Source organism: Pipistrellus hanaki (assembly GCF_964339955.1).
Source record: "Pipistrellus hanaki genome assembly, chromosome: X".
Classification (NCBI taxonomy): Eukaryota; Metazoa; Chordata; class Mammalia; order Chiroptera; family Vespertilionidae; genus Pipistrellus; species Pipistrellus hanaki.
In genome coordinates this window covers 63,164,891-63,183,890 of record NC_140524.1, presented here as the reverse complement: position 1 = coordinate 63,183,890, position 19,000 = coordinate 63,164,891, and the positions used below count along the sequence as shown (strand labels likewise).

Here is a 19,000-nt window from a genome sequence, read left to right as displayed (position 1 = left end):
AGAGCCTAGAACCCCTGTTTTGCTAGGTTAGCATTCTCCTTTGCTGAGTCTGAGCACTTGGAATATTTTAATGTTGCCTGTCCAGTGGCTTAGCTTACTAAATGCTTAAGTGAATCCAGAGTATGTCTCTCACATAATCAAACATTGGAGCTATGTACAAAAGGACACATTTTTATGCATTAGTTATAGGGACATTTTATCATCAGCCTCTCATTTCCACTTTCTCAATACAGCACAGTAAAATATTGTATTTAAGAATTCTTATGATTTGCCCTTTCCTACTCCCCAAACCTGATGAAATGCAAGTTTCCATTGTTGTCATCCATGTTAAACAGATCTGCTTCATCTCAGTTGCAGGAAATATTCTTAGCAAGCACTTACCCAGTGTGTTCAGTAGCAATCAGGCCATTGACAATGATGTAGAAGTTTATTAGAACATGAGAGAGGAATTACCAACAAGTAATTCTGGAGTACTGGCTACCAGGAGCCAAATGCCTCATAGGCAGAAATTCATTGAATAGCATGCATTTATTATATATTGGCTGTTTGAAGTTTAAGAAATGAGTTCAAACTTGCTATTAGACCCTCCCCAGCATGCGAGCCACCCACCAGTTGCAAGGCATGATGACACGACAGATAACCCGCCCTCCTTGGTAGCAGTAGGGATACGGATAGTAACCTAGTAAAGGTTCACAGACGCGGCGGCAGTAGCGGTTGCCTCGACGGCAGTAAATACAACAATAACCTCTCTCATCCAGCATGGGGTCAAATTCTATTCCATTTTCAGTCTGAAAGAAGAAGAAGCCAGTGTTGGAGGAGAAAGTTCACTAGGAAGAGGACTAAAGACTATATGAGTTGGGGATTGGTGAAAAATTTAGTTGTTAGCCTTATCATGGAGATATTTCAGTAGGGATCAAGACTGATTTTAAATGAACCTCCTAGTGATTCCAAGTTTCTTAAATACTTGTTAAAACAATAATTACTTTCCTTTCAATGACTTTGATCTGGAGGATTCTAATTTAGCATATGAAATTTGAGAGGTCCCCCCCCCCTTTAACTAGAAAACAGAAACATAACTCACATAGTCATTTATTGGAAGTTCTTCTTCACTTGCTTGTCTGGCATGACGGGTCTTCTCCACCTTCACTTGAGGGACCACCCATTGCTCATTTTGTTCAATGCCCTTTTTTTCAGTGGTAGGAAAGTGAAGATCTTCACCATCCTCCTCAAAGTCTTGTAACTCTGAAACTAAAGTAATAAATACAACTGCTTTGCAAAAGTTTCTAAAAGAAGTGATTGGGAGATTAGCATTTGGGCGTAGAGATTGTCCCTGTGTTTTCTCACCATCATCATTTAGACATGCATAAACCACTTTCCAAACTCTTTCAGCTGATATTTTAAAGAGATTTTCCCAAACAAATTTGACTATTTCCACGTAAACAGACCTCTTCTTTGCTCATTTGGCATCAAATACTTATTGCTTTGTCTCCTTAGCATACTAAATTAGAGACTGAGGACAAGGGATCTCTGACTTCCAAAATGATTTTATCCATGGTAGTTACTCAAATATGTTTATGTTGGCCTAATTTGATTTGCTACTCTCTGTACCTCTGTCACCCTCATTCTTTCCTTCTCTTTCCTGTTTTAACTATTTTAAAACTTTCTATTTAGAAATAATCTTAGATTCACAGAAGAGTTGCAAAGATAGTACAGAGTTCCTGTATATCTTTCACCCAGTCCCCTAATGTTAGCTTCTTATATAACCATAATACAATGATCAAACTAAGAATTTAGCATTGATACTATTAGCTAAACTACAAACTTTATTTAGAGTTCATTATTTCCACCAATGTCCTTTAGACAAAAAAAAAAATGCTGAAGCAGAAGTTCTAGCATCCAATCCAGAGTAACACATTTCATTTAATCCCCTTTTCATTTTTAAAGGCATAAGAGTACCAATAGATGCCTGCATTGGTTAGAGTGGCCCCTCCTAAGTAGTATAGTAATCTATACTGTACACAATGAGGGAGGCCAAGTTATACATTAGCTTGGCAGAAAAAGATATCCAGAGACCTTTGTCTTCTTTATGGGTCAACTGGAAATTCAGAGTTGAACTCTTCTACTCTGGACCTCTAGCCTTCAATTACTTTTATAGTGATTCCTGAAACAGCCATAAAGAAATTTGTATTGCAGTGACTGTCTTATCATCTGGGAAGAAGGCCATGATTTGACATAGAGAATCCTTCTTGAGACAGCAGAACATTGTTTTGGCTCTTTTCTCCTCTGGTCTTGGGTTGAACACACAGTGATTTCAGCAATAGTCTAGTATCCTGAGTGTAATAAATATCAATGTGCTAAGAAAGACAGATTAACTTTTTGCTATCATTGGCCACATTAAGGTGGTGTTACCTTTGCTGGTATATTTAAAAGCCTGTCAGCATTAATTTATCTGATTTATAACTTGGCTGTTAAAAATTCCCTCCTCATTGGCAGTCAGCATATACAGTTTCATCTAAAAAGATATAAGCAGATCATTTGTTTTCCTGGAAATGTAGTCTCTGAATGCTGGGAGCATTAACCTGTTACTGACTTTGGAAAGAGGAGGCAGAGAAGAAGAAAGCCATACCTGCTATTAGAGTAGGATTGATCCAATACATGGTCACATTATCACAAATCTCCAGAATTTTGGAGTTTTTAAGAAAGTCTCGGTTTTCAATTGGCTTTTCTGCTGGGACCCAAATGACTGACTGTTCAAAGAAAGTTGTGGTAATTTCTTCATTCTGAAAGAAAAAAGTAGTTCAGATTGGGGATAGGCAGAGAAATTAATAATTAGACATTATGGGCTAATGAAAAAAATAACCTACACACCAGTATTTTGAGTCTGACTAACAATTTCCATTCCAGGGCTCGCAGGCAACCAGCTCTGTGCTTTGCACGCACTAGATGGTGCCCTTGGGAGAGTTTAATAACCAATGCCTCCTAGTAGACAGGTTGCTCACTAAAACAATAGCCGTCTCTGCTACCATTTCACTTCAAGTCAGGAAGATTTTCCATCAATATATAGACCCCCCCACTGGGCCATGTATGCTTTAATCTGGGCTTCTGAAATCCTAGATAATTTACATTTGTTTTCTCTCTTTAAAATAGAAGTTTTGAGTGCCTGCCTTATTTTAGGTTTGCAACTAGGCTTGCAAACAAGATTTTATCTGAAAGTAAAAAAACAAACAAACAAACAAAAAAAACAACTGCTATAATTTAAACTGGTAAGATCAGTGAAATAGCAACCAAACATAATAGTTTGGTTTTACAAGATTTGCCTGTTAATAGCAGCTAGGTGGAGTGCAAAAGATGTTCTTTTTTGTTGTAAAGTCAACTCCAGCTCTTACCTTGACTGACCTTACCACAATATTTAACTCCTTTCATTCTAGATACTTAGGGTTTGTCTCATAGAGTGTTTTTCCTTTAGGTAGGCTTTCTTGTATTACCAAGAACGTCACCTTCTCCTCAGTTTCTAGTATTTGAAGTACGTAGTTGTTTTGTATACTATGGACAAAAAGGGGCCATATACTAAACTGATAAGCTAGGGGAGGTCTGTATGGTGGGCTTTACAAACTCTGAGACCTAAAGTAACCACATAAGATGGTCTGAAATTAAAACATTCTAACTAAATGTGATACCAGTACTCATGTCCTAGATTGGTATCTTCATTGACAAAGGTCAATCTGTACCTTTACTGAGCCTATTTTCTTTTTGCATCTAAGATAACATGATAATACATCTTTGGAATGTCAGGCTAATTTCCCTTTTTCCAGATCCCTCAGGGCACAATCTCCAAACAAAGAAGAGACTAACAACAACAACAAAATCCTTCATTGTTATTGTCATTTGTTAACCACCCTATACCGACCAATGTAAAAGAAGAAATTGTCTATTCCTTTTACTTTTTATCCAATTCTACAGGGTTCCCCACATTGCTTGCTCCTGAGCCTCTCTAATCTTTCACTAATGGATTTCATGTAACCCCCCTTATGCCTCCTTTTTGATTGTAGTATATAAAATAAGGTGCAAAACTACCATTTTCTAGAGAATTTTTTCAACCCATTGAGATTTTGCTTCCCAGCAATTGTTGTCAGTTTGATTCAAATGAACTTATAATGAAAAGTCTTACAATTTTGGACATTTCTTATGTCGGCAATATCTAGTTCTTACTCCTTGTCTTTTGGGCTTCGATATCCATCCCCGTGTCTCTTCCTCCCCACACCCCTCCCAAAAGGCTTTCCCTTTTCTCTTTTGTTTCCTTCTAGCTTTATGATTTCAGTGTTTTAATTTATTCTGTGAAATATAGCTTTGTACAATTCTTCTCTAGTCATTTAAAACTATCAAGTCTTAGTTCTTTTGTCCTTGAGTCTGTATAATACCTTGGGAGCCATTGAAAGGGACTGTATAAAATGAGGTCTGAATTCTGACTAGTTTTTTTTTTTTTTTTTTTTTTTTTTTTTAGCAAAACCAGGGCTATTTTTATACCTGCTCTGCATGTTTAACATGCACAAAACATTGATACAGAGGTAGAGAAATAGAGAATAAAAGTTTTTAAGTTTTTCTTTAAGATAAAGTAATCTTACTATGATATCAAGAAAAAAATACTTGTGCTATTCAAAAGATTCAGCAAAATTAACTGAAGAATAAATTGGGGTCAAAATGAGACACTATGGATCATTGCCTTTACTATTTATTTTTTCAGAAAAATAAATCTTATTGTGTCAGTTTGGACTCTAATTTCTGGCTGGCCCTACTCAAAAGCTTACATTTTCTATAAAAAGCAGCATATGATATTGGGTGTAGTAGCTTTTTAACCTATTCATTCTCCTTTCATCTTACCCTTGCCTCCCATATTAGTTCTAATATCCTGGAAGTTTTTCTCTCCCTCAGATTCATCTAACTTATGCTTATTTTAAAAAATCTCCAAAGTTTTTACTTAGGAAATATTTTTCTTATTATCAAAAGTCTGTAACTTCTCTGGCCAGTAGCATGTCCATGGAGCTAATGACAGCTCTGATACTTGGGTAAGAGAAAGAAAAATGGCTCCTTAACCCATCTCACCCTCCCCCCAAAATAAGAAAAGGAAATGATAAATTGGTAGATGAGAATTAAGATGGAGAGAGTGGGTCAGAGAAAAGTGAAAAAAGAACAGGGGAGAGAGAAGAAAGAGAAAGAGGTATTTACAGTATATAGAGAGGCCACTGTATTATTGCCCGTAATATCACTAGATTTACTAGTTAAACTCTAAAACAAAACCAACCAAAGCAAACAAACATTCGTTTCTTCCTGGCTACAGGGGGCGGGAGGGAGGGGCTGTGCTGTCACACTAAGGCCTTAGCTAACATTCCAATTTTTCCTTTACTGATAGCAACATACTGTGATTACAGACAGAATATGAGGGGAAAATTAAGAGCCTTGGGGGCTTTATTGATGGCTATATTTTTAGGCAATAATCCTTCATCTCCCACTAAGCTTTCAGGGGCCACTCAATAATTGCACCAGTATCCTGGACTAGTGGTATATTTTCAGAGAAATTGTATTACACTGTAGTTCTCACCTTCTTTGCTTTTGCCTTTCCTAGTGAGATTAAATGGTATTTATTCATTTAATCTAGCATAAAATGGCGTGGTGAATGAACTGAAATCATTAAAACAGGTGAATGTTACAGTGTGACAAAAGTGGCAAAGATCCTCAGTGGCCTTAGAACTTTTCTTTTTAAGACTTTATCTTAGGCAAGATTTATTTTGTGCTACTGCTCACCCCTTTTACCAGAAACCATTGGTTTGGGAGCAAAGTACATAGTATACTTTGTATAGCACCTAAAAGCATGAAGTTGATTTTTTGAAAGGCCAGAGTCAAAATCCCAATCTGTTCCTCACTATCTCTGTGACCTTGGGCAAGTCACTTTTGGGCTCTGAGTCTTAGTTTCTTTATCTGAAAATGGGGACAATTATAGTACCTACCTATAGGGTCCAAGTGAGAATCAAATCAGAGTAAAGCTTTTAGTGCAATGACTGGCACATAGTTAGCACCCAATAAATGATGGCCTTTACTGCCATTGTTATTCTTACATACCTCATCTATTTCCTCCTCTGGTTCAGAAAATTCAGGAATCACTTTGATCTGAGTTTTGATGAAGCATTTTTGAAGACCTACAAAGTAGATGCCAGTGTATCCCTATTAAATAGAGAGAAAAAAACCTCATGAAATAGCCATAATTAATGAGTTCCATTGTCTGTCAGGGCCCTAGGCTGGAAAATATTGAATTCCAAGGGAAAGCTTTGTCTTATAAATTAAATGAAGGCCAGAGGCTATTTTTAACTCAACTAGAATATTCTAATATTTTAAGTGGGAAGCCTTTGCGGGGGAAATATCCAACTTACATTTTTAAAGTCATGTACTTCCAATGTTTCATCAGTGCCATTTCCACTTCTGAATATTTCAGTTCTGGTCACAGGATCAATTTCCATGTAAATCTTCTTCTTCTCTCCATTGCTATAGAAAGTGTGCTCCATGTCATATGTCTGAGAGAACAGAGGAAAACAAGCTCTAAGATACTCAGTGTGTTCCTTCATATGACATTTTAGTTGGGTAACATCTGGGATGCCTTTGCTTTCCAGAGTCTTTGTAGTGAGGTGCCATCTCAGCAGATTGCTGTTGGGAATTTTCTGAGACTGGAGATTAAAGTGAGGTGCTTTTTGACATTGAGGCTGATATGAGGATCTTATTGGAGCCAATATTTTGTATTTGAGCCAAGTTGCTAAACTAATTAATAAGAATTCCAACAAATAAAAAATGATATTTTGCAAAAACAGCTTGTAAAGTACTTCTCCCTTGTGTTGAGCAGAAGGACCAAGTAAAACCTGTGGTGCTCCTTTAAGCTACTACTCATACTTGCCTAAGTGCTTAGTGGTCACTTCTTACTCTCCATGAAATTCATTAGGGCTCAGACAAAATTTGAACCCATTTAGAATGCTTAGGTATTGTTCTTTATCTCCTTATCTCTCCAGGGCTTTAATATTTATTCCACAATCTTTTTAGAATCTGAAAACCATTCTCCTTGGCCAACTTTTTAAAATATATATATATATTATTGATTTTTTTTTTTACAGAAAGAAAGAGAGAGGGATAGAGAGAAACATTGATCAGCTGCCTCCTGCACACCCCCTACTGGGGATGTGCCCGCAACCAAGGTACATGCCCTTGACCGGAATCAAACAGGGGACCTTTCAGTCCGCAGGCCGACGCTCTATCCACTGAGACAAACCGGTTTCAGCTCCTTGGCCAATTTTAGATAATAATCTTACCCTGGCCCCAATTGTTTCCTTTTGCCCTTTAAACTCTAGGAAATATTTATTGCCTCCCCCTAATCTTCTCTTTTATAGGCTAACTCCCCTCAGTTTATTCCTGAATTCTGTTTGCCAGACCTGATTTAATTGGTTTCAGGTTCTCCAGATTCTCTTATATATAGAATTCAAGTGCCTTGCACTAAGTATCAATAATATGGAGTCTCCCAAGGAGAGTGCCGTGGAAAGGCTGCTTATCAGGCCATTCTTGAGTGGTTGAAATAAAACCCTGGACTCTCTCCTGCCCTCTAAAAGAGGTAATTCTCTTTCTAAGAACCAAGAAGACCAGTCCTACAGAGTATCCCAGTTTAGGAGTAAGTCCATCACTTACAACTGATGACATTTTTTACAGCCAAAAGCAAATAACAAGCCTAAAGGAATTTGCTCTGTCACAAACCAGGCCAGACTTGCTGCCATATGGAAGTCTATCTTACCCTTGCCGTTAGGAGGCTTTTAGTTATCAAGTTTCTTTATGCCTTTTTCTTTACAAAAAAAAAAAAAAAAAAAAAAAAAAAAAAAAGTTTGGTAAACTGAAAGCCTGAAAAAGCAAGACATCTCCAGAGCAAATGTTGCTTTCTAATGACCTGATTTCCAGTGGCAGCTGTTTACAGCTTGCACTGGTTTAGGTTGTTTTTTCATATCCCCTGGTGTCTGTAACTGAATGTTAGTTTAACCTGGTCAAATTTTCCCTAACTCAAGAAGAAAAACAAGTTGAAAGGATTTGTAGAAACAATATTACTTCAAGCATGAAATGTCTGTGTATTTGCTGAACAGGAGAACAAGAGACAATGTCCTTTACTTCTTAGTAACCATACAGTGCCTTGGAAATGCCCCCCACTTAGGTATTTGTTGAATAAGTTTTCTTCTTACCAATGGCTATTTCTCATCTTCTTAAAGAGAGATTTTGAGCATTGGCAAGATTTTTTTTGAGTGACTGTATGTTAAAAGAGAAAGGAAAACATTATTTGGAACTTCCCAGCAACTGTAGAGTTAACTCAGAAAGTCTAGCCTGGTTTGTGACAGGTAGCAAATTCCTTTAGGCTTGTTATTTGCTTCTAGTTATAAATATGTCCTCAGTTCCAGCTCTGCAGCCAACTTGAGAAATTTCTACCTATGGCAACAAATTGACCTCTCAGTTGGCCTGACCTAAGAAGAGAAGAGAGGCATCTATTTCAGTTCCAGTCTTGTCAGATCTCCAGGCAAGGGAAAATTTCTTTAGAAATACTATCCATTGTTGAGACAAATGTCGACACTACTAGTCATCGAGGGTGTGGTGGGTGTTTGTTTCATCAGTAGCACCACTGATGGATTATTGCATGGAAAAATGAGGTTAGAGACTAGGGGATGTTGGAAGGCTGCCTACCTGGGCAAAAGAAAATACAGGCTGTATTTTCAATCACTCGTAGAAGACTATGGAACCATACTGGTGACATTTAGAATTTCAGTGTACTTTTGTGGAATGAGTTTTCCTGCATTGTTGGCAATGCACTTCACTTGGACACCTTGCTAGATAAAAACTATTGGAAACTGCCAAGATCAGCAGATCTTGATTATTTTCAACATTCCTTCACAGAGTTTGTTTTTGGTGGAGGTGGAGGGGTCCATTCTGATTATATTCATTAACCAGCTTGTTGGCTTTTTTGTTAGCCATGGTAGGTTGCTAAATAGAGTGGGGTCAGAATGACTTCATTTATGTGTGAATCTTGGGTTGGGTGGGGAACTATATATTCACCCAGATGGAATTCCACTATCAAAGGTGTCCTTTTGGAACAGACTATCTTTTGTCTAAGAAGATGATGCCAGTGTCTCATTTTGGATTGGTTGAGGATGAGTTTGAGCAAATCCAGACATACTGTCTCGCCTGGGTCCCTGTGGAGCACATTGCCTGGTAATGGCTATGCAAGCTTCACTGGCCCATATGAAGACTGAGCTCATACCTTTGGCCTTAGAAGTAATTTTCTCTCTACTAAGCTCACTGGCTCAGGGGCTGAGGGTCTTTCTGGAGATAAAGGAATAAATGGTTTTGTCTTCTCCCAGGCACAAACTAAAACAGAGACAGGAGGCTGGCCTGAGAGAGGTCTGAGTGGGGTCTTAGTAGCTCATCTCAGAGTGCTCCCAATTAAGCTTTATTCCAGGAAGGACAGAGTATAATAAGAAGTACACTTCTGTCAAATTGGCAGATTGGGAAGGATGATCTAGGAAAGTGTTTCTAGCTTCCCTTTTCTGTTCTTTTTATATCCTGTTCACCTTGTACCCTACTAGTCCTTTTCCCTTTTCCCATTTCCTTCTAAAACTTTGTCTTCTGTCTAGACATCTAATAATTTGTTGGTGCTTCAGCTACCTTATGTTAAAAAAAATATCAATCTTACAAATGATCTCACACAAAATGTTAGCTATGGGTATGTCAAAATAATTTAGTATAATACTTAACTCAAAGGAATGAATTACTAATGGTGGATTTTAAGCACAATGGTACCAGGAAACTAGGAATAGGAGATATTTTGGGAGGGGAGGAGGGCAAAGGTATCTTTCCAGTACCACTCAAATGGGTTCCTACCTCACCCACACATAAGGCTGGTTTTAACTATAAGGCCCAGCACAGTAGAGTGGGACAGGTAACTCAATGGAGTGAAATATGACTCAGAAGTGAAATGAGATAAGTACATGGTTAGGCCTAGGCAGTGAGAGATGTAAGAAGACCTCACTGACAAAACATGGAGAGAATACAAACTCATTTCTCTTCCCTGCCCAGGAATTCATTCCTCAGTCCAATTAAATCTTCTACTCAGGCAGCAAATGAACCCCAACATCCCCCCTTTACAGTTTGTTCTATTTTCTTGCCTCAATTTGTGACAATATCTGAGATCATAAAAGGAAGCTTTTTATAAAGAGTAAAACGACACAGACACTGGGGGGAGGGGGAAGACATGAGTGGGGGGAGGATGGGGGATAATGGGGCAATAAGGACACATATGTAATGCCTTAATCAATAAAGAAAAAAAGAGTAAAGCTGCCTCAGACCTCAGTGTGGTGGATCTGTTTGGGAGGCAAGTGGATTTAGCCTATCCTGAAAGGAATTTGAAGGCATTTGGCTTAGGTTTGTTTTTTTGAAGCCTGTGATTAATCTAGCTGCTCTTCTCTCCACCTTCATCCTTTACTGTCTGTTTATGAGATACACTCTCCAAAGGTGAAATACATGCTCAGAATAGCTGGTAGGTGTTAAACTGGAAGAAAGAGAAGGGAATGTATTGTACCATATAATTACCAACCTAGCCTGTGGGAATTAAAGGGCCTCTGGGTATTTCTTTACCAACACAGAGCAGACAGATTGTTTCTTATGCAAAGTTGGACTTCTGCATCTTCAATCACCAGTTCTCAGCCCTGAAAAAAATTGGCATAAGCAGCACAGACATTCCTCTTGTTCAACAAGAAAAATACCATTTCTTTCATCTACAGACTGGCTGGGAAGTTTTCCCCTGCTCCCTCCCTCCCCCACATATCCATTATTCTGAAATGAAGCTGAAAAACAGTGGAAAGAATCCTCAGACCAGATTCTAGTTCTAGCCTCAACTCTACCACTTACAAGCTGTGTGATTTAGGGCAAGTCATCAAATGTTTCTGGAGGCTCAGTTCAGTGTTGAATAGCTGACAAAATCAGTTCTGCTCAGAATTGGGCTGATACCTGTCAGGTTGACCAGTGGACTGTCACTACCTTTGAACTCTTGGGTTGCTTTCTCCATAGAGCCCAATTCCACTCTCAGCCACTACAGGACAGTCCCAGGCTTTCCTTCCTGGTGCCACATAAGTTGCTTAGTAAATGCTGCCTTAAGAGAATGAAGGGACTGAATAAAAATGTACCCATAGTAGCCAGAGTCCTGATCTATATAATTGGAGTGAGGCTGAGTAGCCTAGAGCAAAAACTGGCCTAGTGAGATTTTTTTTTATTCAAAAGCAGGCTTTCTCCCACATTGGTTTAGGAGGAAAATAAAATGAAGAGCAGTCTTCTCTTTTAAAATGCTGACATGGCACCATCTGGTGAAGCTCAATATCTCTGTTAAAGAGATTCCAGCTACAACTCCAACTTTTTCCTTGAGGGTGTGAATGCTTCTCCAGACTCACATTTCACCCACCAAACTGCTTTGTTGGAAAGCCCAGGGTACTCAGGGAGGAAAGTTGTATCTCCTATGTGTCTCAAAGAGGAGTGAAGAAAGTTGGTATCTGGCCAGTGCTAGCACTAGAGACTTAGGCATAAGAAAGCTGGACCCAGACTTAGCCAAAAAGTGCTTTTTCTGAGCAAACAATTTTCTGCCTAGAATGATATTGGGCTTTCAATCCTTAGACTATTTTAATGGTTCTGCGCAGTTGAGGTGATGGGGAGAGCAGAAGGATGCCCTCCTATCCCTATCACTTCTTATCTCATTCTGATAGTATATAGATTTGAGGAGACCTCCTCAGGAATTTATTTTTTATTTTTTTATCATTCTGTGGGTCTTAGAACTTATGGTTCCCAAATAGCCCTAAAGTTACCAGGAAGTTCTTAGATATGGCAGGAAGAACAGCTTTTAATTAATTTAATTTTTTATTCTTCTGCCTCATTCTACAAAACATTGGTAAGGATAGACTACATCTAAAAACTTTCAGTTTAAGGACTGGAATCTTTCCGACTTGTTTTCTCCAGGTTGGGTTAATTAACTAGCATGTTGGCTCCTAATTGTTTTAATTTAAGTGTGCAATACAGGGCACATTAAACAATAATGACTGCTTTAAAGTCCCTGTGCAGTCATTGCCTAGAAGTGAAGCCTCATTGTAATGCTCTACCAAAATCTCTGAGACTCATAGGTCCTCTCTGCTTGGTTAAAAAAACTGAAGACAAGAGATCAATGGATTGGCTTTCATTCAACTCAAGTGGCTCCTATATGTGGCTGTGGTTTATGGGGCCTGTTAGCCTATAGTGGAGTGCAACAGCACACACAGAGTTATTCCTCTTTGTTTCAATTTATTTTTATCCATTTTTCTCTCCGATGAGCGTGGACACACACACACACACACACACACACACACACACACACACACAGAGGCACTTGTGCTTGTGCCTGAAGTGTGTGAGGAGAGGGAGGGAGTCAAATACGTCTTAGCCCCCATTTGGGATCAAGAATTTGGATCTTTTGTACATACCAAGGTGGGACACAATGGAAGGAGGGGGAGGACTTACTGGCATGGAAATGTCAATACCAGATGTGGAATGTTAAATAAACACTGTTTATAAAAAGATGTTTAAAAACAAAGTAAAAAGAAGGTGTGGTGGAGTTTAAAAGTGCAAACACTAAGAGCTTGGAGAAAGCCCCAGGACAGCAAATAAGTCACTGCCATCCATAATCACAACAGCATCAACATTTCCCTCCACCAATGGCCCCCAAAGGTTCCACAGATTTTTAAAGGAAAGTCCAGAAAAGCCTGGGTTTTAATCTGCTAACTGTTGTTTCCTGCTAGCTCATAATTTTAAGCGAGAGGGGCTCTTTAATTTGCACAAAATGCCCAGGTCCTTTTCCTCTGCATATCTTTTCCCAAGACTAATCTGACTGCTCTGCTCTTCTTAAGATTCATAAGTCAACTTTGAGGCAGGCTTATTGGCAGTATTAGTCAATAATTAGACCATACATATTAGATCATAGATGGCCCCGTGGGCTCTTGGGGAATTGAAGGGAGTTGTAGACAAATTAACCATCTGCATCTCCAGCTAGTTCCTTATGTTGCAATGGATCCAGCCTAATCTTGTGAAGGCCAGGACCTAAATATTAAATACAATAAATTTCAACTTCCCAGTAGGATTGAGAACAAATAACCTTCATTCAAGGTGGATTGCCCATGGAGACATCTATTGTCTTTTACAATGCTCATTTCTGAGAATCCCTTTGTTGAAAATTATATCTCAAGATGAATTACTTCATGAGAGATTTAATTATTGATAAACTTCATTTGGTAACATATCTCACCTCTTTTGTATATGTATTGACTAAGTTTAACTTTTGGTTTGAGAAATCACAGGATTGGTTCTTATAATCCACACACACAAAAAAAGGAACTGAAGTGAGAAGCAAAGGTGGTATAATACAGAAGCAGAGGGGGCCATGGGCACAGTTAGTGAGTTTGGCAACTTGCAAGATAAGGTCCCCACCTAGTCATTTATAGTTGCATTTAGGCAAATAGCATTGTAAGTTTAGAAAAACACAAACTCAGAATAGTATTGTCAGTACCAACGGCTACAATGAAACAAGAAAGTCTATCTGGCTCCAAGTTTAGGTAGGCATGTAGCATACTCAATTAAGTACATATGGACATAGAGAGCAAAAGTAGTTATTGTTCTCTAACTCATCTGTAATTGTCAGGAGGACCTGAAATTCAATAGCGGGATAATGTATCACTTTGTGAATTAACTAAGTGGTAGCAGAATTGGATTGGAATGCATTTTGGCACTCGTATTCATTTGCTATTTCCTTCCTGATCTCTATTGCTTTACCCACTTTGCCAGTCTGCATACAGGTGACTTCTCTAGAAAGGCATGCGAACAGTAAGTAGTTCAAAAGCAGGTAGCAGTTATTATCTATCTATCTATCATCTATCTAGAAATAGCTAACTATAGGAATTTAGTGATGCCTGAAATCCTTTCTGGAACAAAGTATAAATAAAAAGGCAAACCAAGTAGTCTGTTTCCTTCTTTATTCTCCCTCCTACTTAAAATAAAGTAGCTTCTGGGACTAAATGAAAGTGGGTATGGCAGCAAAGGTGAAGAATCCAAGGAGGCTTTCTTTTGGACACTTGTTCAATTGATTTTCTATTTTTTTCCCCACTTACTTTCCTTCTGCATCAATCCATATCCTCTCTTCTCTGCTCCTATTGCTCCTTTGGCTCCTAATGGTCCGTGCCAACTGATTTTCTTCTTGTCTCTAATCCTCCCTCCTGCACTCATGCCTTTTTCTCCCTACATCTGTTGTCAAGTTTAAATGAGCATCTCATGACAGAAAACTAATAACAACAGCAACAACAATAGCATCCCACATGCAGAAATAAAAATATGGCAAAGCCAGAAAAACATTTTGAGACCTTGTAGTTTGTACATTTATTACTACTCTTTCAAATGAAAATTGTTGGCATGAAGGGACTTTGATTTTTTAAGTCACATCTAGACTTTCCCATTGCTTGGGGGCCCAGGAGTAACAATAACACTAAGGTACACTAATATCAACTACAAAGTCCAGCCAAGCTTCACCAAATGACCCTAATATCTGAAACTTTCTGAGATACCTATGATTTATGACTTGTGTCACTTATTTCTAACTTTCAGCATTAGTATCTTAGTGGGCTGCAACAACTGTGGCTGGTGAAACACTGAAAACTTTATTTTTTTAGGTCATAAATAAATGAAAACTCTAGTATAAAAATCACTTCTCCTGAAAAGGAGTTTGCTGCCTGTCCTCACAGCAGATGCATTAAGTCAGAAACATAACCCCTGAAAATCCTTTGCTGCCATTTCTGGTGGTTTCTTCTTATGTGGTAGTATAATTACTTTACCATCAGTTTCTGCCCAGATAATGGAAAGAAAGATGGAAAATAATTTCTTCTTACAATAAAAATTTTGCTTCTTTGAAGAGTTTTAACTCCTTAAAGCCAGGAATTACAAAGAATGGGTTAATTCTACAGCCTATCACTACTAAGCGAAATCAAAACAAAACACCCTTTTCCTTTACCAAGATAATTATGCAAATAAAAAAGAGCAAAATCTTGAATCAGTTTTTCATACCACCAGAAAATAAACACAAAAGGGACTTTAATGACTTTCATTTTCAGACCAATATACATGTCAATGACTAATTAAACCCAATCAAGTCCAAAACAAAAGCATTGGAGCATAATGCACATTTACTTACTTTTTTGGGTGTCTCTGGCCAGAAGTGCTTGCCCCCCCAAAACAAAACAATTATAGTTAAGGCCAGGATACCAAACACCAATCCACAAATCTTAAGTGATTTACATATCTTCTTGGATTTAAAAGCTTCTGCCTACACAAAGAACAGAGAAAATAAAACAATATACAATAATTCTTAAAATAGCAAGCCATAATTCAAAGTCACCTTTGATTACACTTTCTAATGTTCACATTGCAATATGATAAATCTGTACAGCCATACTTCTGCTCAAAAGGGAAAAATATGAACCAACTTACATTTAGAATGTGACAGTCCTCACAGTTCTCTGGAGGATTCTTAGCCATGGTCTCTCAGCACACAGTACTCTTTCCCAGCTTTGAGAGAACTGAGACCACTGCTGAGGTGGAGTTGCAAGTGCGCCGGCTAACAGATGCCAGAGGAGAAGCTGAATTTATATGGCTCAAATATGTCATACCAGAGCCTGAGGGAGCCCAGGGGGATCCTGTGCTATGATTTGTTACATAGATATACCCATATATGTATATAACTTCTGTGCACAGAATTCAATCCAGAATGGCAAAGACAGAAGGTTATAATGAAAACTATTGTCTTGGGGGTTGGTTTGGAAGGGGACCAAGCCTAGGACACATTGAAATGATTTTTCACTATGAACTTAAAATATAAATGGCAATACATGCTGTAAACTCCAGAAATAAGCAAACAAAACAAGAAGAGAAATGAAGTCCTGATTTCAATTCCATTTGATTTAACGAATATTTATTGCAGGGATATCAAATTTCAGGCACTGTGCCTGACATTGGAGCATCAGAAATGAATAAGGTATTGCCTCCTCCACTATGTTAAAGCTCTTTGAGGACTGAGATCAATATGTATCCAATGAATTATAATTAAAAACAGTATTATAACTTTTAGATATGTTTTCTTTTTTCTCTTTGTCCTATCTCTCAGATTATTTTCCTTTCCTAGGTTATCTTCTTTAATCTATTCCTTAATGTTGATATTCCTTATGGTTCTATCCTTGATGACCTTCACACCCTATATACACGTCTTAGATGATCTTATTCACGTCTACAGTTTAAAATATCACTTATGGCCCTAACCTGTTTGGCTCGGTGGATAGAGTGTCGGCCGGTGGACTGAAAGTTCCCAGGTTTGATTCTAGTCAAGGGCATGTACCTTGGTTGTGGGCACATCTCCAGTAGGAGGTGTGAAGGGGGCGGGGGCCTTCAGCCCAACCTGCACCCTCTCCAATCCAGGACATCCCTCTTGCAATCTGGGACTGCTGGCTCTTAACCACTTGCCTGCCTACCAGCTTGATCACTGCCTAACCACTCCCCTGCAAGCCTAAAGGCCCCCAACTGCCCTCCACTGCTGGCTTGATCACCCCTAACTGCCTCTGCCTTGGTCCGCATCACCGTGGCTTTGTCCAAAAGGAAGTCGCATGGTAGGAAGATGTCTGGTCTTCTGGTCTAATTAGTATATTACCCTTTTATTAGTATAGATTTTTATTTTTTAAAAATCTTTATTGTTCAGATTATTACAGATGTTCCTCTTTTTCCCCCCCATAGTTCTCCTCCACCCAATTCCCACCCCATTCCAGTTCTACCCCCCTGCTGACCTCATCCATAGGTATAAGCTCTTTGTCCAGTCTCTTCTTGCACTCCACACATCCCCTTCTCCCTGAGAATTGTCAGTCTGCTCCCTTTTCTTATCCCAGAGGCTATTACATTCACCAGTTTGTTCTTTTCATCAGTTTTTTTATTCATTTGATTTTTAGGTTCACTTGTTGATAGATATATATTTGTTGTCACTTTGTTGTTTGTAATTTTTTTAATCTTTACCTTTTTCTTCTTCCTCTTCTTAGAGAATACCCTTCAGCATCCTATCTAATAAAGAGAGAATATTCTAATTGACCCTCATGCTGTAGCAAAGATGTTGTGGAATTAGTGATGATGACTGTACAACTCTTGACTATACTAAAAACCACTGAATTGTACATTTTAAATGGTATACAGTATTATAATGATATGTTAATTATCCTATTTAATGAAGATGGGATATGCTAATTGACCCTCACACCATTGCATACATTGGGGCTCCCAGAGGCAATGAGGAGGGAATATGCTAATTGACTGCCATGCCTTCAAAGATGGTGGCACTCACAGCCACAAGATGGTAGTGCTCAGTCCCCTCAGTCCTGATGGGGTAGCAGGTATGTGGCAAGGCTGGGCCCTCCCCACAAGCCTACCTCCAGAGTTCCCCAGTCCCTTCAGCCCCCCAACTGCCTAGGGCTGGCCCAAGGCACAGGCCAGCCTAGGATGGTGGCTGCTCAGCTGATGCCTGAGGCACAGGCAAGTCTCATATGTTGGCTGCCCAGCTGCCCAGGGCTGCCCTAGGCTCAGGTAACCAGGGCTGGCTGAGGCTTGCACTGCCAGCAGTGGTAGCAGCAGAGGTGTGATGGGGCATCGCATTCCCGCAATCACTGGGTCACCTCCTGCCCCTGAGGGCTCCCTGATTGTGACAGGAGGTAGTCCTGGCTGAGGCACACACCCCTCCAGTTCATTAATTTTCAGGCATTGGGCCTCTAGTTTCATATAATACTGGTTTGGTGGTGATGGACTCCTTTAGCATTCTCTTGTCTGTGAAGCTCTTTATTTTACCTTCAACTCTAAATGATAGCTTTGCTGGGTAGAGTAATCTTGGTTGTAGGTTCTTTCTATTCATCACTTTGTATATTTCTTGCCATTCCCTTTTGACCTGCATAGTTTCTGTTAAGAAATCAGCTGACATTCATATGGGTACTCCCTTGTAGGTAACTAAGTTTTTCTCTTGCTGCTTTTAAGATTCTCTGTTTGTATTTTGCTCTTGGCATTTTAATTATGATGTGTCTCGGTGTGGTCCTCTTTGGATTCCTCTTGTTTGGGGTTCTCTGCACTTCCTGGACTTGTAAGTCTATTTCTTTCAGGTAGAGGAGGTTTTCTGTCATTATTTCTTCAAATAGGTTTTCAATATCTTGCTCTCTCTCTTCTTATGGCACACCCATAATTCAGATGTTGGTATGCTTGAAGTTTTCCCAGAAGCTCCTTACACTATCTTCAGCTTTTTGTATTCTTTTTTCTTTTTGCTTTTCCCATTAAGTGTTTTTTGCTTCTTTGTATTTGAAATACTTGACTTGATTCTTGGGATCCTCTAGTCTGCTGTTGAATCTCTGTATATTATTCTTTATTTCAGTCAGTGTATGCTTAATTTCTGATTGGTCCTTTTCCATATCCTTGAAGGTCTCACTAAATTTCTCGGAAGTTTCTAGAAAATTATTGAAAAACCTTATAACCATGATTTTGAACTCTATATCTAGTATTTTGCTTTCATCCATTTCTTTCGTTTATGACTTATTTCTTTGTCTCCACATTTTGGCTGCTTCACTGTGTTTATTTCTATGTACTGGGTAGCTGCTAAGTCTCCTTGAGTTGATAGAGTGGCCTTGTGTAGTAGGTATCCCATAGGGCCCTGTTGTTCAGCCTCCCCAGTCACCTGAGGTGGATGCTCTTGGTGCACTCCTTTGTGGGCTGTTTTCACAGTCTTGTTGTAGTTAACCCTTGATTGCTATTGCTATCACTGTGAGGAATTGACCTCCAGGCCAATTGGCTGTGAGTACCAGCTGTGACTACA

General features: G+C 38.9%; 1 protein-coding gene across 3 annotated transcripts; it reads right to left on the bottom strand.

Annotated features, from left to right (window-relative positions):
- Positions 1–540: 540 nt before the first annotated feature.
- On the bottom strand, positions 541–15,725 carry TNMD (tenomodulin). Of its 3 annotated transcripts, XM_084870663.1 has the most exons (7): positions 15,607–15,725; positions 15,311–15,442; positions 6,423–6,563; positions 6,115–6,216; positions 2,627–2,780; positions 1,082–1,248; positions 541–788 (listed from the first exon to the last, which is right to left on the bottom strand). In XM_084870663.1, the coding sequence occupies exons 1-7, from the start codon at positions 15,652–15,654 to the stop codon at positions 579–581; spliced, it is 954 nt and encodes a 317-aa protein (XP_084726789.1). In that variant the 5' UTR covers positions 15,655–15,725; the 3' UTR covers positions 541–578. The 3 variants fall into 3 exon arrangements, with proteins under 3 accessions (XP_084726789.1, XP_084726790.1, XP_084726791.1); XM_084870664.1 differs by lacking the exon at positions 6,115–6,216; XM_084870665.1 differs by lacking the exons at positions 15,311–15,442; positions 15,607–15,725 and adding an exon at positions 10,655–10,762.
- Between the last annotated feature and the right edge of the window lie 3,275 nt (positions 15,726–19,000).